Consider the following 19,420-nt stretch of genomic DNA (forward strand, 5'->3'; position numbering starts at 1 on the left):
TCCCGGAAAATGTACTGTGGCTTTCTGCCAAGATACAAGAAATAGGCTCACTAGCATCAGCAATTACAAAACCTCCACGGTTAGGTGGGTTCAGTTCGTCTGCAGTCTGCCCCAAAGTAGGCCATTTTCCAGCAGACCTGGTGCAGCTGTGTACGGGACGGAGGAGGATGCGGTTGAACTTGTGTTTGTGCCGTCGTTACTGACCCGTCCCTAACAAACTATGGTGGTCCTGACTGCGCCATACCCTTCGTGTGTGCACCATGCACTCTGTGTGTACTATGGGTGAGATCAACCTGGATATGTTAGATGTTCATCAAAAAGACGCTGGACAAAATCCGAAGCCCCTCGTATCTTAATTAATTGGTTTAATGATTGGCCTTCCCTTAAACTATTCAGGCTCTGTCTGGAGTGATAAAACAATACTCTTCCTAGCGATAATGTGACCCCAAACTGACCAACATGTGACCTGTCTAAACCGGGAGCTTAAAAAGAACAGGTCCCTTTCTTTTCACCGACACATTGGTCGCTTGCATTTAAGTCACGGTCCCGCAGTATAATCACTTGCTTTCGCTTTAAAGGTTTAAGGCTTTTTATATGATTCATTGTGCTGTGTGACCTCTAAAAGTTCGCTGAAGGTCGCACAGAGGTCACCCCAGTCTCACCAGTCTGGACTAGTGACCGCCAAGCGCCATAAATCACCACAGACCTTGTTCTATACCCTCCACCTGGAAGTATTTCCGTCCTTTCCTCCTTGCTTGTCATGTTCAATTGGGCTTGTCCTCCTCCTGTCGTGTATGATATTTCATAAACACAGCGTTAGTATATTACTGATGATAGTCATCTTTGTGCGGGCGTCCTTTTTGGCGTCACTAGGAATACCTTAAAGGTCTTAGCCTGCTATGATGTCCATATGAACCTTAGAAATGATTCAAAACCTCATTGCTGTCCTTTTCAAATGGCAAGTCTGTAGTATACTAGAATGAGTATTGAAAGAAGAAGTGCGTTTGGTATTGTGGGAACGTGGGTGGTGTGTATATCCTGAGTCTATGAGTGGCAGTGGTTAAGAGGGACAACTTCGATCTGTCAATCTTTAAGATAGACGTAAACGAACTGTCCCTGTGTAGTAACGAGTCTTGGCAGGACCGAGCGCTTGCAGCACTGATCGTTCATCTTGTGGGATTCTCCAGTCCGTGCCAGTATGTGGAGAATGTTGCAGAATAACCGCCAGCTATCTCCAATGGACAGCAGACCTGAGTTTGTCTGTCTGTGTCAGTTTCCTTGTCCAAAAGCATCTTCGTCTTTTAGTCGACATATGCTTTGCTGTTTCAGTACGACACTGAGTGAGAAATGCTGCAAAAATGCTTCAGAGCCGGACGAGGCGGGGAATGATAGTTGATGACACTCGAGAAGATCTTGGAGAGCAGCTTTTTGCTCCGTTGCTTAGACACCAAGCACTTTGTATTCACAAATGGGAGTTAGGGCCGCAACCTCAAATTCTGTTGCTTGGCTAATGAGGCAGCGTGACAGGGATGTGCCGGTCCGGCATTGTAACCTTCCACACCCTAAAAGTAAGACTTATCTTTGATAAGCAAGATACATCTTTAGTAAAACTATGCTGGATATAATTGACTTTATGTTAACATTTCAATAATGATATTTTTGTAGTCCTACATCTTGTGACTTCAACCTTATTCAACAACCTCAACCTGGTTGCCAACAGAGATAGACACGTCCATTAAATGTACACCCCTGTCAGAAGCAAAGTTCTTCAGGTCACTCACTGACACTCCTCTGGAGTAACAAGTATCGCCAAATTTCCAACCTGAGTAGGCTGCAGCATTCGGCTATCTGGCTGTTGAAGACAGAGGTGCTTTGACGAATGCTCCAGGCAGTATCTCGGGACTGAACCACATCATTGCCAACTGAATCCCCTTTGCGGTCGGTACTGTCTCTAGTTGGCATTTTGCGGTTCTTGTGAAATAACCACATTCTTACACGTATTCGAAAGCCACAGCTGCTTCTCGGTGGAATGAAAATGTACACGAAAGTCTTTGTGTTTGGAAAAGGTGATTTACGTGCCCCTCTGGGGGTCGCTGCGGAACTGGAAAGTAACCCACGTCGAGGTCTAAGGTGATCTATAATGCCAAGCGGTTCAGTGCTGAAGATCTCGTAACATATATTCTTTTAATGGTTTATCAACGGTTGAGGTGTACACATATCTGATGACTTCGACTCTAATGGAGAAACTCGTGGATCATTGATTACTAGGATTCCGAAGTTCCAGGTACACATCGTACCATCAGTGATCACCTTCATGAAGATAAATAGACCGGCTTAGAAATGTCGCCATCTTGGCTCCAGGGTCATTTGACTGACCTTTGATGGACCTTCATCGTTACGAGGATCCTTAGCTCTAACTTGAAACATCCCTCTTAGTTTATGGTATGCTCTTAATCTCGAAGCTAAATGGTCAGCTTAAAGCAACAAAAATGCAGCTTGTAAGGGGTGTGTCTCAAATAGTACCCTCTTTCTCTCTTTCACTGTCTCTCTGTCTCTGTCTCTCTCTCTCTCTCTCTCTCTCTCTCTCAAATGAAAATGTGGCCATTTAGAAAGAAATGTCTCAATGTGTATCTTTAGAATCAGGAAGCAAGCAGCTGTTGTATATTGAAGCTTCGGTGGGTCGCTTGAATTAAACTTACATTTGATAAATGTTACTATTTATCACTGTCTTTCAGGTGACGTAAACAGGAAAGAATCCGTCATTCCCACGCACTTACTTCATGCCTGCTATGGACTGAAGTTGACGTCATGTTGTCATAAGAAAGCAAAGTTTGATGAAAAAGTCCACATTCAAACAAATAAAATTTAGGTCACCATGTCCAGGTCAAATGTGACATTCGTTCGCTGTTCTCAGTCGTTTTCAACAGTGTTGTTGCTCAACAAAACAAAATAAAGACAACATTTGTACCATTTGATTGCATACATGTGTATGAAATAGAAATAAAACCCTTAAAATGGTCGTGCTACGGACCAAAATGACGACATTAAGTTGTGACTGATGCCACTTGTCAATCAACGTCACATCTCACGAGAATTCAACGACGCGACAGCTTGGCCGCGCGCCGCCATTTTCCCGACCATGGCAGATTGATTTAACTGCCCTGCCAGTTTGAATTATTCTCCCCAAACTCCGGAGTTTATTGGAAGAGTCAGCTAGCATGCCTGGCCATATCCAGAGATCGTGAGCGCGAGTACTGGACTAGGGCGGCTGATTTATCAATACCGAATGAGACAACTTCTCTTCCCTTTATCTCATAGTTGTGATGTTGGGGCTATTGGCAATACCATTAAGGCATCCAATCTAAATATAGATCAGAACACACATCTGTATCGCTCAGCCTATTCACGGTCATTATCACCTTCTGAATCTGTATCTCCAAGAAACAATTCTTGGGAGAGTGTAATGACCGACATGGATCTTGTTTTAATTACCGCAGAGCTACGCTATGACATACTCGACCAGAGAGTTCGTTGGGTTGGTCTTCTCTTCGAAAGTCGAACGCTAATGATGGACACATGTCAAATGAGAACAGATGTAGGTCAGCAATTTCTTTGGTTACCTGCCATGGACAGAAAGGAGGGCAAAAAGTGGCTTCTATTTCAGGTCGTATTTCTTTACAAAAACAGGTGCAGCGTTATGCATGATACACAGAAGAGTGGGCGGCTGTAAGAGTTGTAAACTAGCCTCTAACTTCCACCATAGCAGCCAAGTCTTTTCGTCTAAAGCCCAACAGAAGGAGGTGACTTCCTTTTATTCAAAGAGACATACAGCAGCGATTGGTGATTTTAATGAGCGCCTCGCTTGTAGGGTGCATTTCCTCTTACCGGTTGGGTGCTTAGAGGTCACGGGGATAGGTCATATCCTCAGACAGAAGGTGCAGGGGCCATGCCACGGTGCATGATTCCGGGGCACAATGATGGACATTTTCTACAGACGTACACATGCTTCTGTTGATGGGGATATCTTTTCTTTCACGGACCCTGTGCCGGGGATAAGGTATAAATTGGCACGATGACAGAGTTGACCCACCCACCTCTATCTAGCCGCCCCTATCACGCCAGGGCATCACGCGATCTTGCCCGGACAGTCAGCTGCCCTGACCGCCCGTGACTCCAACTGGGTTGCCTCATCCCTGATTGACACGGACATGCCCGTCCCTGTGAGATTCCTTCTTGATACCTTGACCTTTCTCGATGTCTTGAAGACTATGTTCCACTATGTGAGTTCCCTTGGGTGGATATAGATGGCTTTGTTTTCGCACAGCAATTGATAAGACAGGCTTTGGAGTGATACAGTTATGAAAAGAATCCGATCGGCAAAGCTCTTAAAACACGTTTATGTTAGAAGAGTAATTACTCCTCTAATTCTGTCTAACTATATCTGCCTTTTATGTCAGATTCCTTTCACAGAATACATTGACTGAAAATTACACAGAAAAACGTTAATACCATAATCAACAACTGGCACTATCTAACGGTAGCTGTTGTACCAAAGGCCACTGTTTCCCACCAACAGAATAAAACTACAGACAGCCTTTGTAATTATATATTCAGACATCTCTGCCAACTTTATTTCAACCAAACTACCACCTTGCGTCCTGCTATGGTATCAATGGCCAGTTCTTCAAACTGCCCTGTCTTATATCATTCAGTTGTATCACATGTGTATACCTGTCTTGTGTCCGACTCGTGGCCTAGCTCTAACTAAGTACACCTCGAATGGCGTTCATTGTTTGTACCTAATTGAGAAAATTATGTATAGTGAAAATTAAACATTTTTGCCATAGTGTTATTAGTTAAACAATAAAGACTACCATTACTGTTACGTCGATGTAGGTTAGACATCCAGGTAATAAGATACGCCAAAAATAGTTACTCAAGCAACTGGATATGGTTTTGAAACGGTCAGACGTTTCGGAAAGAATCCACTTTCCTTCGTCAGTGACACTGAAGTGATCTGCAAGAAACAGGTCTTTTATACTCTAACTATGAATGAAGACAATTTCAGATGTCCAATAGGAAAGGTTGTAAGACAATTCAGACTGAAGACAATTTGGATTCCAAAGAAAACAAAGCTAAGCCAAAGTCAAGCTGAAGACAATTTGGATTTCAAAGGATATCAAGGCTAAGACACAGTTAATGCAAATGAGTAGCCACCCTCAACAGAAAAGGGGGGCTACGCATGGAACTTTCCGGCACTTGGGACATAGCACTACCACCCCCCCCCCCACCCCCACCCCGCCAACAAAACTTTTAGCTCCTGTAACTAAAACATCAGGAGGTAATTGACTCATTTGCATTAACTGTGTCTTAGCCTTGATATCCTTTGAAATCCAAATTGTCTTCAGCTTGACTTTGGCTTAGCTTTCTTTTCTTTGGAATCCAAATTGTCTTCAGTCTGAATTGTCTTACAACCTTTCCTATTGGACATCTGAAATTGTCTTCATTCATAGTTAGAGTATAAAAGACCTGTTTCTTGCAGATCACTTCAGTGTCACTGACGAAGGAAAGTGGATTCTTTCCGAAACGTCTGACCGTTTCAAAACCATATCCAGTTGCTTGAGTAACTATTTTTGGCGTACCATTACTGTTAATTTGATTTTAATTCCCAGAGTTACAAACCAACAGAAGATGTGCAGAACACTAACAGATGAACACTGTCTTAATGGCAATGTCATTTTGAATGAGTGTGCTCCTCTCAGAATAACAACTCTTTCTCCACCATAGTTCAGTCGTAGCCAGTGCCAATGCAGCTCGCATTGCCTGTTCATGTTTCATGTAGGTGTTTTTGTCAGGTGTATTCTATAAGCTGACAAATCCTCTCGGCAACTTAGCAATCTCAGTTTACGTGCAGCACGTGGCTCTGTCAATTTCCCACTAACAATTCGTGCATCACCGAATCCCCACGATGTATTCAGCCGTGCTTTTCGCTCCTTTTACCCGTTTAAGTTTGTCAGAGATCCGTCCTGGTGGATACAGTCTACAGGATCATATGAAGGGTTTCTGCCTGGCTGCTAGGCAACGAGGGGCATTTCCTCCTAAAGGATTGACACTCAAGGTTAAAGACTCATGACTGAATTAACTCTTTAACAGTTTGGGACGGGCTGCCACTTCTCTTGTCATTCTGGGTTAGCGCGCAAGAGACGTTTTCTTATATGGCCGGAAATGCTAGAAGTCGTACCAATGATGACAGTTAGCTGATGCTTTAATGAAAGGCCTTCATTGCGTCCTCGTGTACTATTGGCTGGGTTTTATAGGTCGTTGTAATAATAAACCGAGATGTCTACTTGTGTTTACATATAAAGGAATACATGAGATCCTCACATACCAATTATGTAGCATCCTGCACAATCACTAATAGATTACATAAAGATAGAATATGTCATCAGCTTCTTGATTTATCGTGTGATAGTGTGTGGTTAAAACATGTTACTTCTCTTGTATAATCAACTCTCTCTCTCTCTTGGTTTGAACCTTACACCTGGTTTGGTTTGGTGTTTTGTATCCAAATACAGTAGGACTGTTCTCCGTATTCCTTAGTGGACCCCCGCCCCCATACCCCCCCCCCCCCCCTCCTCTCGGGCGCCATCTCCTAGCTCCAACCATTTAAACTAGGCATGGGGCTCCTTCCGTCCCCAACATTCCTGTAACAGTACGCGATGTTACAAAGACAGTCGGTCGGTAGCTTCACAACAAACACGGCCCGTGGTGGTTCCTGACCCCTGAAGCCCACCGGCAGCGCCGACAGATCCTGTGTATCCGGAGGCTTACGGGGAGTTTGCTTTGGAAGGGCAGTTTTTAGACAGCAGGGACGAACGTTGCCAATACCAGATCTTCAAGCAGATCCTACGGTAGCGCAGCATAAGGTAGATTCAAAAGCTGGCCGTGAGTGTAGCCGGCCTAGGAGTGTACATTCAATGGCTACCTCCAATGTACCTGTCGATGTAGCCAACCCCTAGGCCGGCTACACTCCTTTGTCAGCTTTTGATACTATCTTATGCTACCGTGGGATCACCTTGGAGATTAGCCAATACCGCAAGTAGTAAGTCATTTATGCCAATTATGGGAGGCTAGGAAAACATGGTTTTAAGCCAATTTTGGAGTAAATTCAATTCTGAGCAAAATGTTTGGGCCATTTATCTTATCTGGCCAACATTTGTGACAATCATGTTCTTGGAGTCTTGATATGTTGTTTAAAAAATACATCTATGATGTTTACTGTTTTACTTCATGTTTTTCGGTTTGCTTTGGAAATATAAATGTGCTGTTTGAATAAACACACATGGCATGAATTGTCTCAGTTCGCTGACCAAAGATTTAGCTGGCAATGCCCCCACATTCAACAACTCGAGATATGCAACAACGAGACAGGTACCGTCTCGGCTTGGCACTGCCATGACCGGGGCACAGATAAGTGTACTGGGCAACAGACTTCCAGTCATTAATTATGTCAACATGTCACTCAACGTCAATTTCTATTCCTTCAGCTTCTTATGCAGCCCAGATGTGTTGGACATATCAAGTAATGACCAATCTGGTTTGAGGACAGAGGACAGAATTGATGCAGAATTACGCGCCCCCAAAATAAACATGGCGGCGATGCACTACACTGAGCGCTTCGAACCCTTTGAACCTGGTTGACCTGCAAGGTCGTTATGACCTTGGTAACCTGGGTTATTTCTGCAGACTTTACAGTTCATCCGACCTTCATTAGTCACCTAATCGTCTGTGTAATGAGCTAATAACAGGGTGGAGTTATGTCTGTCTGATAATAGAAGTCCAGCTGGGACGATTTTCCTTATCAGGTCTTGTCTCTTGTCTCGGAATTCCGTTCAACCTGCCAACGTTTCCTGCAACCTCTTTCCTGGGTCCCCTGCCACAAGTACCAGGATGTACGGCCACCTTGTGGACATTTCGTACCTCAGACCTTTCCGTATATCAATTACCTGTTGTCCAACGACTGTCGCCTTGTACTGTTATGACGTCATACAAGGTGAAGGACTCTGAGCACCAAGTGGTAAATTCAGTTTATAGTGGGAAAATTTAGTTTAAAGAAATAAGATACTACAACATGCTACATAATGGTTAGGCGCACATAAGTACTTGCTTCGTCTGCTTTTGTCCTGTCGAAACAGAAAATACCAAGGGCATTGCCATTGAACTGTTGAAAGCCGCATCCTTTTTTCAGTTCATGATTAAGGTTGGTATCCAGCTTTGTTCGAAAAGCAGACCGAGGCTTGATTACAATGTATCGTTACACGTTAAAGATCAAACGGTATTGGCTCTTTTTAACACCTGTTTATTCTCGTGTAACGCTAGGGGTAACATTTCAGACACGCCTTGCCCAGCAGCAATTTGACTTACGGCACCTTCCTTCCTCTACCGCCCCCCTCCCTCCCCCTCTCTGCCGCAGCTGGAGAAATAACCCGTCAATATATTTGTCATCATCATCGGTAAGGCGGTCCTCTGTGCACCGGTCTGCCTTATACATGCTTGAAGGTGGCTATCTCTACACCACCTAGCTAGAACCAAATGCATTTTGTCGACACTCCCTCTCGGATGCACCATTACACGGCAAAATAAACCTTACACGAAGACGGAAGCTGTCCAGATTACCAGACGTGGTGACAGTTAGGGACGGACCAAGAGGCTTTGGTGTATGCTTGTCTTTGTGTATGATATTGTGCTAGAATGAGTAGAATCTTATCCGTACCTTTGTGGACCAAAACGAAAGTCTCTGTACTATTGTCCTGTCAATGTGTTTTAGATGTGGTAAGCCGTAAGCGCCGCTCAATTCAACAGCCGTGTGTTTGCGTCTAACCAATGGTATGTCCGAAGGGCCTGTTAGGTTCCCTGAAACATACCGCGCCCCGAAAGCCTGCTGAAGTTCATAAGATCTAACACGACGCAAACTAAATGCAAGAAACAGATGCAGCTTACTTTTATATCACCAGCAGATGTTTTCTTGACTTTGATAACTCGTTCAAGTATTGGTAGTGATCAGCGTTTCCCAGTGAACGTGTTTTGGCTCATAGAAGCTGTTCTATGTGAGTGATGACTTCCCTTGAGGGAAAGATTAAATCCTACCGGTTTGCAGGCGGTGACCTTGATTTTAAACGTCTCTAAAGTTCGCCAGAGAGATGTTTTCTATTCCCAGCAGTCGGATTTTCGTGACTTGAGGATGAAAAGCTGTTCCGGGTGCGCGAACTTAAAGTAGCACACCGTCAGAAGGCAGAATATTAACGGTGATGTGCGTGCGGTTCACTTCGAAAACACTTACTAGACATGGTACACTTGAATGTGGTGCTTGAGTCGCTCACGCCTTGTGGAGGACGGCCCAGACAAGAGTTCAAGTGCAGCCCATGACTCTGTGTTTACAAGTAATCTTTCTGCCAGCGTGCGGCCAACACCTCAATTTCAATCACACATCCTCCCACAGACTGGTGCGACACATTGTCACGTCACGGGAGGGGTTCTTCCAAGACGAGAGACAGAACACCACCTTCTTAGACTTCTCTTTGAACTCTAAGAACTGCGGTGATCTCTCAACATATGAATTACCGGCACTGAGCTCTCTTGTCCAGTTCCACTTCTCCAGTATCGAGTAGAAAATCTACTTGTCTTAGCAATCTTTATAAGCTTGAAAAGGAAAAATGACCTTTAAAGTTCAGTAAAACATAGCACGATATGATTTCCTCCGTTGACCATGCACTTTCGGTAGCTATAATCTGTATAACAGAGAGATCTATAGAATGGCGTCGTGGTACGAATAAACCATCGCTTATTACATACTTGCTTATTGTAACGAATGTAGCGAAAGTACAGAAATAGAAAGAAGATTTCCATCCTCAAGGCCGAAGAATGTCATGACTTCTTGAAGTATACAAGGACAATTACACCCCTCCTTGAACATTGCCCTTGTCCACTTCCAGATGCCAGCCAGCCTGATCAACCTTTTGGTCTCCCCCTGTGGACAAACCAGTTGGAAGTAAAAGTTCTTAATTGGAGACCTTGGTTACCAATCTCCGTTCTGTGTGTGCCTGGCATGGCATTGGATCTTCCTCTTACCGACTTCCTGTCGCGTTGTAAACTTGTAGCCTACACCAGGCCGTCCTACGAGAGTACAGGAATAGTAGAATTCGGAAAAAAAATCGGGAAATTGGCCAGGGGAGTCAGTCCACGCTAAGGTTAATGGTTAATGTTCTCCCTCCCAAAGCTAACTCTCTGGTAGCAAAACTCCACTGGCAAATTATTCTCCAGCGTAGTTAGTCTGGAAGAGACTAGTAAACTTGAGAGTTTCATTCCTGAGCCTCTTGTTTGTGTCGGTCTCTCGGCAGTGTCGGCGGCTTTAGGACCTTTGCCCTGGCCGATCCCTGGGAACACATGTCCGCGACAGTCAGCCTGATCCTATACGGTGTATGTCACGGGGTGAGCTCAGGCACGTTTCCACTCGCTTTATTGGATTCTTGGTGCACTTCATGTGACAGGGTCAAAGACTTAGTATCAATCATGTTAAGGGTGGAGGATTTTAAAGGCAAGGGACAATTCTCAAAGACCGTAAGTCATTTCTTGAGACCCCCAGCGAAGTGGGTGTTGGCTCCCCTGGCAACACATAGCAACCACCTTTGACCCCAAGTTACCCCATTGTTTACTAATTGCCCCCTCTCCACCCAGTGTGAAAACATCCCAAGAGGGGTTCCACCAAGCCAGGTAAAGTGTTACCTGGAACCCCGGGTTGTTTCAGACAGTACTGTCTGGGAATGACAACATGATGTGTATTGAGCATTAACTGTTTCATATGTAGTAGATAGGCACTGCTAGATTTTTACTCTGCCCGTCTGCAAATATCTTAGAATATGTAAGTTACAGCTCTCCAGAGAAAGCATCCACTTGCATTTGATTTTTTTAGCTTTGGAACTTCTCTATAAACCTACTAATGTTAGACACCCCAAAATACATACTACAAGAATGTAGCCACGATCTTTCCCCCAAACAAAGACTTCGGATATTTTCTTGTTTGCAAGTTACTGAGTTGGTACTTTATTAACAGTATCCTAAATTTGTCTTGTTAGATTTGCAGTTCTTTGTGTCTTGATCAATTTGCCAAAGCAGTTTTATAGTAAATTCTACTCACAGGAAGCAACACTAGAAACAGTACCAAACCAGTGTTGCAATTTAGATTCATTCCAGCTGCAAGGAAGTTATATGTTTTATAATTTGATATAACGTCCTTGATTCTAAATAACGTCAATGCTAAACTCAGACTAAACTATCGAAAGTATGATCTTTTTTTATTTTATTTTACCGTGCACATAGTTGTGGCCATTTACCCATCATGTAACATGTACAATTATAGTTAGCTTGCCAGTATGGCACCAAGTTTTACACTTAAAACCCTCAAATTTGAACATACAGCCACATGTAAAAGTCTCCTTTTTTAGTTTTGTCAATACACCTATTACTAGTTCAGTATTACTGAATCATAACAGTCATGATGGCAACTGTCTGGTTATGTCTGGTTTGGTAGAATTGTGGATACACAAAATATTATCAAGGATATTCAGAACAGAACCTTGACATCATGCATTTTGCTGTGATCATATCACACCATTTGATAATCGTATAACATGACAGGCCTTAACCAGGTATTTGCAATAATTGTGTATACTATGTTGTATTTGGAGACCCAGCATTTGTTTAAAAGTAACTTCAGATACTCGAATGCTGTTTGTTTATTGTTTGTCAAACCAAACCAAGCCAAGCCAAGCTGTGTCTGGAACATATGCCTTGCCAGGTAAAGGTGTGAACAATCCGCATTGTTTGCCTATGAGAGCATGGTGTCCTACTGTCAGGGGGTTGTGTAAACAAATTAATTGGCCATATTGTTCCTTTATCAAAACAAACGTGTCACATTTCATCCTTAGAGTAGCCCAAACTTGAAATTTTGTCATCTTTTTTCTTTCGTAAAAGCGCTAGCTTATGCAATATTTTCATTTGTCACAAAAGACATGTATGGAAAGTACACATGTTGCACTTCAATGTTCAACCTGGCCCATGGTTGTTCCCCTTTCCAGTTACCTGTCAGGCTTGCATGAATATTGCAAATATGCCATTTTTCATAATATTTTGAACATATCAAAGAATATCTCTGTTAAAATCACACTAGTAAGTGTGGGACAGGCTGAATATTGTAGAATGCTCTCTCATGAATACATAAATACCATATTTGTGTCACAAATATGTTCCTGGGGCTAGCGCTTGGAGCCTAAAAGTGATAAAATATAGCTGTGCTTATCATATTCATTTTTCAATATCAATGAGCTTTAGGTGATATCTGTATGGTCTGACACCAACTTATGAGTATTGTGCTCCACTTCCTGTTGAACATTCTGGAATATAGCAAGCCAAGAACAATATATGGCACATCAAAGTTGGTGGGCCAGTTAATTAGGCAGGAGGGCCATAAAATGACTTACGGTCATTGAGTAAAAAGAGAGGTGGATTTCCGAGCGGTTGTCTTTATACCGTTGTGCAACGAAGTTAGTGCGGGAAGAACCTCAACTAAAATTGAGGATAACACCACTGTGATTCAGAAACAGCGATGTTGCGAAACAAATGAAGACATGACATTGGGTAGGTTGAACTCAGGACTAGCGCTTTCTTCTTGCTAGACCGTCACTCCGACTCTTTACCATCAGAAGATCACCAAACTGATGTAAAACATGAGGAGACCTGTGCTCGTAAAAACCGTTACATTCCATTTCCCTTAGTGGATACGTCTGAGGCCACACTGTCTTACTTTTATGGGTGACATTCTTCGGAGACTCCAACTCCGATGCGAATGTTGGGAAAAGAATAATGGCTTGAAAAAAAAGAAGATTTCCAAATTTTGGCATAAACCAATGGTTACGTTTTCTTGAAATACCATGATGGTACCAGTAGAACGGCAGGTTGCTGTTTATGTTGACGGCCTGACATCTTCACGGCCAGGGGCAAGGACGTTCATTCCTTCACGTTATTACTTAAGTATCGTTTGCGGCGATAACTTCATCTCTCACGCTGTAGCACGTCAGCTGGCACACGCTCGGATATCAATCACGTGCCCTGGCATCAGGACTCCCACTTGGGTTGTTCTGGTCGGAGGTATTCTTAACTTACTCCCAATCGGTCGGCAGCCAAAATTCGATCCTCACTCTCTTCACAGAGGAGATGAATTGTGTCTGAAGATGTCAGTGGTCATGGTCGAGACGAACAAGAACTTTTTACTATCGCCAGACGTACGTGGCTCTACCCTTTTGGGTACAGATGATTTACAACACCACGTCCTACTCTCTGTATGGCTCTAAAAGCAGAGACCTTCCTACAACTATAAATTTAGGAGCAAATATACATTTCCTCAAAGGAGCTCCGACGTACACCCTCTGATGCCCCATAATTTGTAGCAGTAGATTTGAAACAGAATTCTACAAATGTACATTATATATGTTTAATGCATGAGTAAAGGATGAAAACGAAGAGTGACCCTAATTTGCCTCAGGGTATGCGGTGATATGTCGTCTGTCTAGTTGCCAATCATAAACCAAAAGCAGTTGCACCTGGCCCTGTAGCTGACGAGGATTGTTGTGTCGAAATCATGGCTTGCAGTTGTAGATTATAGCCCTGGGGTTAGTTTTTGGGAGGTTTGGGCGCTCAAGGGGTGATGGCCGTATGCCATGCCTACGTTTCCCACGGATTTTTGTTGCTCATTCTCACAATGTTCCTTTCTCAGTTACACCAGTCAGGTTGTGATCTCTGCCCATATAAGGAAGTCCTAGGTTTGTTTATGGGCTCAAACAAGTGGGAAGCCCTGGGCACGAGTGCCACGAGTGCCAGAGGCTATGGGAACGAGCTCTATAGAGAGCGATATGTAGACGTCTGTTGGCACCGTCGCATGTATCATTTGGACGACCTTTCTGCTCATGACATTTTCTTTTGTTCCGCCCCCCTCCTCTGCAATAGGTTATATGACGGTTCTTCTGTAAGGAGATTATTTATTGTTTTGCCATTGACTGTTAACTATAGCATGTTTTCCGACTTTGAACTAGAATGGGACCCTAATACTGGACAGGTCTTCATTATATCTTAACAGATTCGAGTGTTGACATGAACACCATTGTCTTTGCAAGGTCCATCCTGACACAGTGGGGTCATGTTCAGAAAAAGATCACCTTGTCAACCGAGTTGCCCGTGACCTTACCCTTGATCCCCTGTGTCCTGTCTCGAAGCTTCAGGACGTGCCGAGATTGATATGAATTAGGCAGAAGATGGGATTACCTGTGGTGGAGCTTCAACTCGGCTTACCGTAATCACACCAGGTGTCTCTGTTTTGTTGGAAGTTCGCGTGTTGCCGTGCAATCTCTTCCTTAGCCCTAGTGGCCTGTTTTACATCGTTCTCATCAAAACTAAAAACCTTTTGTGGCAAATTTGACTTGTACGGCCAAATCCTGATTGATACGAATGCTGGTAAAAGTTTATATTTTTCAGAGAAACAATAGTTACCGCACACAGTGTTGAACTACAGTATAACTCGTGTCGAGCATTTTCATTCACGTTTGAACATGTGTGCGTGAAATACTTTGAAAAAAAGTGTTCTTTCTGCCGAACCCTACCCATGTAGAATTTATTGGCCGGCTCCTCTGAAAAGAACAGATGAAAGAACTACTCTATCAGCTGTACGCCCCTGGCCCGGATCTATGACAGAGGACAAGGGTAGCAATCAGCTTATATCACTCGCAGAACTATCATCGCTCTCTGAGGAACCGACGCCGACATGATTTGTGAATAACGTCCACTTTCAGCTAGGGACGTAAATAAGTTGTACTTGGGGGAACGGACTGTCGTTTTCCACCTACGCGTCCATGCTACCAGACCACACACGACAGCTTTTATGGCGAAAACTGTTTATGAGAGCGGCAGCTTTATACGTCTGGAAGTTCAGAACCAGACCGTGTGGTTCGGCAATGTTTGTTTTGTGACAGTTACGTCAGAGCCCCTTTAAGTATGTTTCTCTTATCTTGAGAAATCGTTTGTTGGAGTTGTCGACACTCGGTTTATTTAAACATGGCGGCCTAATATTTCCGTATTTACAAAGAAGTGCAAGATAACGGAGGTAGGGTCTTTAATCACTACACGCACAGCTCAGATTCTTAGAACGCTGGGGGAGAATGTCGAGGAACAGCAGTTTCTTGTAGCTTTGATTCAAAGGAATAACGTATACTGTTTTACATCTGTGAAAACGCTCAAGGCCGGTTGCAGTATCTGGTACCGAAATTGAAATATCTGACCTTTCCTTTAGAATGTGTCTGACCCAAAACGATCCGGCCAACTCTCCAGGTGCTTTGGGCCACGTAAATGCATCGTAGCGTCATTGGCAGAATTCTTGTGGAAATTTGAGAACTATGACCATAAAATTACAACGTTCGGAGACCGGAAACCACCGTATTCAATATACAGTCTGTAGTTATCGGTTTGAATACTTATCCATACCGATCTTCTTGTTGATTTAGTATAATCTCAGTCAAGTTGATTATAATCCATCCCGCACCTTTCGGTGCCAAACAAAGTTGTGCCCAAGCGCTCGGCCGTCATGCCAAGGCCACGAAAGCCCTCGTGCCCAGGTTAGGAATGCCCTCGTGCCCAGTGCCCCGTATACCCACCAGTCTCAGAAGTGCAGTTGAATGATGACCGCAAGTTAACCTGTCTGACCTTGCCTGGTTCCAATCAAGGAGGAAAATCCGCACCTCTCACCAAACGTCGTCTGCAGAGATCCCGCGGGTTAGCTCGGCTCTTAATGAGAGGACTTCATGCGATTAAAGTACTAGAAACTGTATCAGCTGGGCTGGTATGGTGACAGGAGAGGCGAGGAAAAGTCTGGTTTAGATTCGACAGAACTTTACCAGAGCCCTGTAACTAATGCCCCGGTTTAGAACATATTTGTTGTACTCATGGATAGGTGAATGGGGAGGGGAGGCTTTGACATATGTAGTATACTTTTTATCGGCCTAAATCGTCAAAACTCTTTACAAGCCTAAGGTCACGAAACTAGGGTTTCGTGCCAAACCGTAAGAGGCTTTTCTATACATCGTTAACGATATTTAGTCTGCAATTCATCCCCTGAGATTCGCACAGACACTTTTATTGATAACGTGACCAACCTTTGGTCTCAAGGAACCCTCCAGTGCCTTTATCTAGTCTTATATCAATCCCAGGATCTCCACTCCACTATCTTGGAACTATGTCTATGATAAATAGTGGACTACAAGTAGCACTGCTTCTCTTTTTCAAAGAGAACAAATGGTCCATTCTTTTATAGAAAATGTCTATTTTACTCCACGCAACAAAGCCAGTTGAAGGGCTGCTAGAACAAGAGATAACTTCTAAGCACTGAACTAAGTTAACGTTGGTGAAAGACATTGGTGACAATATTCCTAGGAGAATTCTTCTAATTGTGTGTTGCATTCGAGAGGAAAGACTTGTCAGGGAGAATCCGGGTTCCATAACTTTTCAGTCCGTGGGAAGAAGCTGTTGCCGTAAAACGACTTTGAGACTGGTGTGGTATATAGACAGTGTAATGATGTGAGGTATACGAGAACCTAGTGGTTACGAGTTACATATGCTTAGGACTGAAACACCGTCCACCTTTCACATTCAATAAGGGAATTCTGTTGTTATTTTTTTTGCTAATCGTTAGTCTAAATCGGCTTTTCAAACCTCTACCCCCAGTGTATACCGTCCAGTCCGACTCGAAGCTTCAAATCTGTGAAAATAAGGGTTGTTTTGCCAGGCGCTACCCCTACATCCCTCAGTGTCACGAACACACATGGATCGCGTGACCTTCATGGGATTTTATGTGAAGCCGGTCCATTTTGTTTGTCTTTTGGCATAGTTAACATGTAACAGCGTCCAGTTCCTCGGTGTTAAAACAGAATTAAAACCAAATGCACAATCTAGTCCAATCCATCGTCAAGTAGTATGAATGTCACGCTGTGCCCTTGCACTTATCTGGTGTGATTTAAACACCACCTGGCGGTTTTAACAAATTCTACAGGCTAGACTTGGTCGCCCCAACAAGATGAAAGTGATACACAACATCAATTTTTTCGGCGCTATTTCATTGTCAATATTTCTCACAATGACGAAACTCTCCACGAACCTCTTTCCCTCTTAAAGGTAACTGAGCCAAATAATCTTAAGCGTACGAGACATTGGTAAATGACGCAAGCAAAGAGATGACATGGTCGGAAGTCGGTACCGTCGCCCGTCTCCATTTTTTTTCTGTTGGGAGACAGTTCAGCTTCCACATGATCATGAGAAAGGAACACGCGAGAGGTTCCATGATTTAAATCGACCTTCTCTGTGTCATTGTTTCTTTGTCATTAACGTTGGACAATTCATCTCCCACCGCATTCGGAGAGGAAGTGAAACAAATCAAATAACTACTATAGTAGAGTTTGGTATAGAATGTAATTATTTCCCCTTTAGTTTATCTGCAAATCTCATTTTCCTTCTTTGTTAAGTATACAATTAAATGTACAACTGCTTTACTTTGTTTGCAATTAGCCTTCGGGCATGAACTTGCAATAAAGTTATTATTATTATCACCAATGTATTGTTATTAGTATGTGAGTCCCATGCTGATGATGTTTCTCCCCCTATTCCCGCAGGTCTGTACGTGGCGCGGCAGGGTCAGGAGGCGGAGTTTGCCGTGACGCTGCGGGACAGGGACGGGGAGCAGTGGCGCAGGGGCGGGGACGACATGAAGGTCGACATCATCGAGAAGAACAAGAACGCTAAGTGCGTCCAATGGCGGAAACGTCCCGTTTCATTCATAGATGATGGACGTTGCAATGTTGTATTTAGATCAGTCACTAAACCACCTCTGTATTAAAGACAAGTGAAGTACACGATGCCTCAGCCTTCGTCACAAAAATTGACCCGTGACCTGACAAAAGAGTTGTCTCAGCAATACGTTATGTCACTTGTGTATGAGAACATGTCTAGACGACCTTGGAAATAATTCTCAACCTAGTCAATATATAAGTACCCTTCATAAAGTGAAGTAGCCTTTACCTATGTATTGTACATGCATTTGTTCATGTCTAACTTATCATTCACTCAAGACGTACCTTATAGCAAGATATTTTCAAACCTGTGTTACGTACCCATATCTCCTCAATGATCGACTGTTTATAGCCTTCAACGGTGCACATCCCCACTCCTTTCATTGTTCCAACAGACGACCCTTAGTTATGAAGACGAACGTCATGTCATTTGGGAGGGGGGCCTTATATCGACAGTTCACAAAACATAACTGTCAAAGAAGTGTCAAAGTAGTGAAAGGTGTCTCTCTCCTTCCCCGCAGACTTCTGAGATTCCCCTGGCTGAGAAAAAGGTGAGCGAATAGTGGGGGTTTGGACGTTGAAAAGGTGGGGGTTCTCGCAAATGTATGGGAGTCAGTGACGAGGACCTGTGAGAGCTGTTCCAAAGGTTTCCGCTAGATGGGGCGGCAGCAACTGCTTTACCAATCACTTATCATTCTACGTACTATTAGTATCTTACTTTCTGTAATCACCCTAAGCCTCAATCACTTTTTTTGCCCAATCCCTCGGTAAATGTTTGGAACATCCCTAATGATTTGATAAAATTCCAAGATGCTGTTTCTCAGTTAAAGGATAAGAATTTATAAGAAATATCTGTTGTTGCAGGTGTAACAAGGTGGCTATATCCGACCGGCTGGACGGGAGTTTTCACGTGGCCTACACGGCAGACGAGTCCGGACACTACCTGGTCAGCGTTTCAGTAGGAGGGCAACATATACAGGTATTAGAAAATGCGGGATATTCGCAGTCACGTGATTCTGACGGAGTTTAGCGTCCGCCATGTTGGTGGGTTAATATAAAAGCACGCCATCTTGGATGTACCAAGGAGGTTAAAATAAGATGTACATCATTGGGTGTACATGCCATGCCTCCACGCGCAAACACCCTGTATCCGTTGTTTGGGGGGTTACTTTATGTTACTTAATTCCTAGCTAGATTCTTCAGAACAAAGCTTATTGATAAGATGAATGAACTTTTTGCTAATTGTACTTCTATCGTGCTATAGGGCAGTCCTTTCACGGTCTCAGTAAAGCCGAAGTGGAGATCTCACACCGGTGTTTTTCACTGCTGCACGTTTTGCTCCAGCGGGGGGAACAAGGACATCAGCTGTGGGTGTGGTGGGACTGTAACAGGTACTGGTCTGTATTGCGCTCGTCTGTGTTTGTGTGCCTGCGAGTGTGTGTGTTTGTGTGGATGTGTGTGGATGTGTGTGTGTGTTCGTA

At 43.6% G+C, this 19,420-nt stretch overlaps 1 protein-coding gene across 3 annotated transcripts in view; it reads left to right on the forward strand.

Moving 5' to 3' along the window:
* Nucleotides 1-19,420, forward strand: part of LOC118421458 (tripartite motif-containing protein 45-like) — a 34,025-nt gene that overhangs the window by 12,457 nt on the left and 2,148 nt on the right. The window contains exons 3-6 of one of the 3 annotated variants that reach the window (XM_035828756.1): nt 17,763-17,892; nt 18,461-18,490; nt 18,804-18,918; nt 19,204-19,336. In XM_035828756.1, the coding sequence (XP_035684649.1) occupies nt 17,763-17,892; nt 18,461-18,490; nt 18,804-18,918; nt 19,204-19,336 (408 nt within the window). The remainder of the gene's footprint in view (nt 1-17,762; nt 17,893-18,460; nt 18,491-18,803; nt 18,919-19,203; nt 19,337-19,420) is intronic. The other 2 variants (XM_035828757.1, XM_035828759.1) reach the window with 2 other exon arrangements.

Source organism: Branchiostoma floridae, chromosome 8 (assembly GCF_000003815.2).
Source record: "Branchiostoma floridae strain S238N-H82 chromosome 8, Bfl_VNyyK, whole genome shotgun sequence".
NCBI classification, from domain to species: Eukaryota; Metazoa; Chordata; class Leptocardii; order Amphioxiformes; family Branchiostomatidae; genus Branchiostoma; species Branchiostoma floridae.